At 34.5% G+C, this 5,223-nt stretch overlaps 1 protein-coding gene across 1 annotated transcript; it reads left to right on the plus strand.

The window, feature by feature from the left end:
- The first annotated feature begins 3,031 nt into the window (after window positions 1-3,031).
- On the plus strand, window positions 3,032-3,804 carry LOC111994790 (uncharacterized). The gene has a single exon (XM_024026671.2). It carries the CDS (start codon window positions 3,245-3,247, stop codon window positions 3,512-3,514), a length of 270 nt encoding a protein of 89 aa, XP_023882439.1. The 5' UTR covers window positions 3,032-3,244; the 3' UTR covers window positions 3,515-3,804.
- The last annotated feature ends 1,419 nt before the right edge of the window (window positions 3,805-5,223 follow it).

The raw sequence follows: 5,223 nt of genomic DNA on the forward strand, positions 1-5,223 counted from the left end.
GTAGGCATTCTAAGCGAACACATCAACGTTCCTCTTAAGAAACTCTACCAACTCTTCCTTCTCTTGAGGCGGTAGCTGAGCCCCAACCTGAAAAAACTTCTTCGGGTCATCACCTGCAACAAATTTCTCTAAATCCTCACATTTCGCCTCCTTGGTTAGCTCATCTACAGGTAACACCGAAGACTTTAACTGCTATAAGCCTCCCTCAGCAGAGGCCAAGGACTCAGTTGTAGGCTAATACATAATTGCAGAAACGAGGCATTGCCTAGCCATGGACTGACTCCCTACCAGCTCCTCAATCCAGTCCCCTCATGGATACTTCACTTTTTGATGCAAAGTTGAAGAAACAGTCCCTAAGGAAAGGAATTTTTGTGCAGCTTAATTGTGCGGATTTGCTAGATTATCTAAGAAGTGTTGTATTTTAGATAGTACATTTTTATATCATGTTATGTTCCTCCTCCTTTCATTAAGTCAATTATCGGCAGATGCTATATATGGTTGTAACTTGTAGCATACCCAAGAATATATATGTTGTGCCAAACATTAATTTTATTTTGATCTATTACATCTTTTAAACTAACCCTAAAAACAAAGACGAAAACAAAAACGTATGCTACTTGGTAATTGGTATTGTAGGTTTCAATGACATTCTCTTTGAACACGTACACACAAAAGGTCCAAAGTTAAATCATTATAAATCATAATATGAGTTCCTTCCAAATGCACGCCAATTAAAGCGAAAATTATTCACAATTGACATTATGGCGGCACAAGCTATAGCAGTGCACTCGGCAGGGTTTCATTCATTCACATTTACTTTCTGCATGGACATATGACATATCTGCTTTAGGGACGAACTATTTTAGTTTAGACAGTACTGCACAAAAGAAAATAGTGGAACATCATGATTTGCTTGCTTAGCCATAATTAAGGGTCTGATGAAGATGAGAGAGCATAATTCAAAAGATAACCGCAATATTAACGGCTATGATTGTTCCTAACTGGATAATACTTGCACTAGATTATCTCTACCCACAGAGTTGAAAATATATATGATAAAGTAGTCTAGAGTGAGATGATTCATGAATGAAACACCGAGGCCCACAGAGCACTGAGCGTGCACCTATCCTAGCTAGCATAAAGTGGAAGATGACTCGTTTTTGGTTAAAGGTACTCCCCCATTGCTTTTCATAAAGATTATTAGGGTGGCTAACTCTCCAAAGTTGCACTACCAAATTGACTAGTTAAAGCAATCACGTTTGCTTTCTACAAAAAAAATATATATATATATATATATATTTTACTATCTCAAACATTACATATTATTTATACCATATCATTTTACAATACAATCAACATCTCACCTTTTATTTTTCTATTCAACTCATTAAAATAATATATACCATTCAATAAAATAATATAATCCAAGTTTGCTACAGTATCATACTATCCAATAAAATATAATAAACATTATACAAATTTTGCTACAGTGCCATCCTACATTAGGATGGCAATTGCAAATTTTTTTACAATTACAAGACCGGATAACGTTGTTTTTAGGATCTCTATTGCTAAATTTTACCTACGTATAACATACAAGATACCCAATACTAATGCTCTTAGTATTGCTCTTAGTATTGCTTCAGTTTGCACATCGCAAATCCATGTACCACACTATGAGTGAGTACATAATTTAAAATCTGATATCCAACCGACGCAATAATTAATTTAGTAAATAAAATTGAGGTGAAAAATTGTGGTTAATTAGTTTAATATCATTTTCCCATGAGACTAATATGAATATGGTTTTGCGGATCACAATCTATAATCTAAAATAAATAAATAAAATATATTATGAAATTTATATATGGTGCCATTAAACGCTCTGATTGGTCGGAACTAAGTTTAGGCTTAAAAAGAATAAAAGACGACAAAATAGGCCACAGTCCATCCAGGTGGCCCCCTAGAATTAGATAGCAGATACCGTAGCATGTGAAGACATTTTTTGTTGCTGCAAATTACTAGCAAGTAGTGATGATGGGATTGGATGGATGTATTGGCATTGGCAATGGCAATGGCATTTCCTACTACTGGAGTGGAGCCCACAACCAAAGCAGCATATATCTTGATCTCCCACCACCGCTGGACCTCTCTACCAAAAAAAAAAAAAAAAATATATATATATATATATTTTACTATCTCAAACATTACATATTATTTATACCATATCATTTTACAATACAATAAACATTTCAATTTTTATTTTTCTATTCAACTCATTAAAATAATATATACCATTCAATAAAATAATATAGTCCAAGCTTGCTACAATGTCATACTATCCAATAAAATATAATAAACATTATACAAATTTTGCTACAGTGCAATCCTACGTTAGGATGGCAATTGCAAATTTTTTTACAATTAAAAGACCGGATAATGTTGTTTTTAGGATCTTTATTGCTAAATTTTACCTACATATAACATACGAGAGACCCAATACTAATGCTCTTAGTATTGCTCTTAGTATTGCTTCAGTTTGCACATCGCAAATCCATGTACCACACTATGAGTGAGTACATAATTTAAAATCTGATATCCAACCGACGCAATAATTAATTTTGTAAATAAAATTGAGTTGATAAATTGTGGTTAATTAGTTTAATATCATTTTCCCATGAGACTAATATGAATATGGTTTTGCGGATCACAATCTATAATCTAAAATAAATAAATAAAAAATATTATGAAATTTATATATGGTGCCATTAAACGCTCTGATTGGTCGGAACTAAGTTTAGGCTTAAAAAGAATAAAAGACGACAAAATAGGCCACAGTCCATCCAGGTGGCCCCCTAGAATTAGATAGCAGATACCGTAGCATGTGAAGACATTTTTTGTTGCTGCAAATTACTAGCAAGTAGTGATGATGGGATTGGATGGATGTATTGGCATTGGCAATGGCATTTCCTACTACTGGAGTGGAGCCCACAACCAAAGCAGCATATATCTTGATCTCCCACCACCGCTGGACCTCATGATTGATTCTTAGCCTACTCGTGATAAACCAAAAGCGAATGAATGAATGATGAAACCCCACCCGCAGGCCCCATTCTTTCTTCTAGTTAATATTTCCTATCGCCACCAACCCAGCTCTATAGTCTATTAATCTTTCTACATATATATAACATGATGAAGATTACAATTTTCCAAAAGAATTTAAAGTTAGATTGATTGATAATATATGGAAAAGAGCAAGTCATTGCCTGGGTACTCCTCTTCTTACTCGGGTGAATATGGATTCCGGGAACAATCATCGTCAAACTCGTACAACTTTAATGGGCCATGTCAACAGGGAAACGGGTTTGCTACCTCGACTGATCCAGAGCTCAAGAGGAAGAAGAGGATTGCGTCTTATAATGTTTTCACCATGGAAGGCAAACTTAAATCAAACGTAAGGAGCAGCTTCAAGTGGATCAAGAACAAGTTCAGCGATATACGTTATGGTGTGTGACGCTACTCATGAACTCACATAAAATGTGTTATTAGTCACTTCTCTCTTCTGTCACTTTTCATATATTTTGTCATGTCATGCTTCTTGTTTTATTCGTAATTAGAGGGAGATCGAAATTCGGCAAAACCAAAGTGAAAAAATGGGTGGAAAACAAAATTCTTCCCTCATTGGAAATCAAAATTCAGAGTGTCATGATGTTTGATATTATGTATGTGACATCGTTTGCGTGTAAAAAATGAATCCCATGCATCCCACCAGTACGCCCATTTGGGTTGTGATTAAGTTCTTAACATTTAGCCCATTATTTTCTCTAGCTCTTTCTTTCTTTTTGTGTTTTTTATTTCTTTCCCCTGAAATTCTCTCTCTTTTCTTTTTTGGGTAGGAAAGTCTGGGTATCTCTTTTCTATTATTATTACCATTCTTTGGTTTCCAGATAATGAATAATTCTAGTTACACGACTAATCTCGCACTCAATTCTACAATTAACTTTACTTGTAATGCTATAAATTGTGGACTTTTTTGTTTTGTTTTGTGGGACTCACCACTTTATATAAACTACTCACAACTTATATATCAAGTAGTAAGTTTAGGCGTGGAAATATGATTATGAGAATGGCCCTGTCGTCAATTCTCTATAATAGTTGTGGTTGCCCCGGTTTCATTGAAGGCCTCATCGGATGATTATCTCAGCATCGATCGATCGGCACAGATATGCAGTGTGGTCTCAATAGGCATCGGATTATACCATTACCGCTATTCGCTACTATTGATGGGTTTAGATGTAACCTAGCTAAGCCGATCGAGTGACCCATGATCACCCTTAATTACACCCAACAGTCCCACCTTGTCAACTGGATCTGGGATTGTCATTGTGGTATGATTCACCAATTTTGGATGTATGAGTGGAACAGCTTAAACTGGTTTGATCACTTTATGATGCCCGATTTTCTTAGGAGGGTAATTAAGGAGAGAACAGAAGCGTACACACTCCCCACTTAAAAGGGATCCACTCACTTAAGAGATACAAAATATATGATAGAATCATAGAAACGCTTACTACTGTAAGGAATCTATCAAAGAAATGTGTAGCAAGAAATTCAAAATAATTGCTTATGATTGCATTCAAATAACACACTCAAATCTTAATTCTATTATCTTCATCCGTGTGTGTGTGTGTGTGTATATATATATATATGAGATCGGATATATAGAGAACCATCTTGGAACAACTCTTCAATTATTAGTAATGACGAGTGATCGACGACACATTTTTAAGACCAAAATATATAATAAAAACCAGATCATTGATCAAATATGCAAAACTCAACTAACAATACCTGTTAAAGCACTTTGAAAAAGAAATAGACATATCCAAGACCAAGAGTAAGAGAATTCAAAATTCGGTATTTCCCAAGTTTAGTCTGCCAATTCATACAGGATATATATAGTAAATTGGTCATAATTTCTCATAGAAAAATCAAAATTGCACACCGTTTGATGCGTTTAAAACTATAGAAATCTAGAGTATTTCAATGGTATATGGCTTGTTGAATAATAGTTTTAGGATAATTCCATAATTAACTTTAAAAATAACTCAAAAACGTTAACTCATGTTATATTATGACTTCATTCCATTGAATGCTCAAACTTTGTATTCATTAAAATGCGTGAAGAACTTTGAAATGACCATTTGCTTCAGGCATTAGTTT

Source organism: Quercus suber, unplaced genomic scaffold, assembly GCF_002906115.3.
Source record: "Quercus suber isolate HL8 unplaced genomic scaffold, Cork oak 2.0 scaffold_14, whole genome shotgun sequence".
NCBI lineage: Eukaryota > Viridiplantae > Streptophyta > Magnoliopsida > Fagales > Fagaceae > Quercus > Quercus suber.

What these genes read in the sequence shown, in the direction of transcription:
- LOC111994790 (XM_024026671.2), top strand. Translation starts at nt 3,245, where the DNA reads ATGGAAAAGAGCAAGTCATTGCCTGGGTACTCCTCTTCTTACTCGGGT.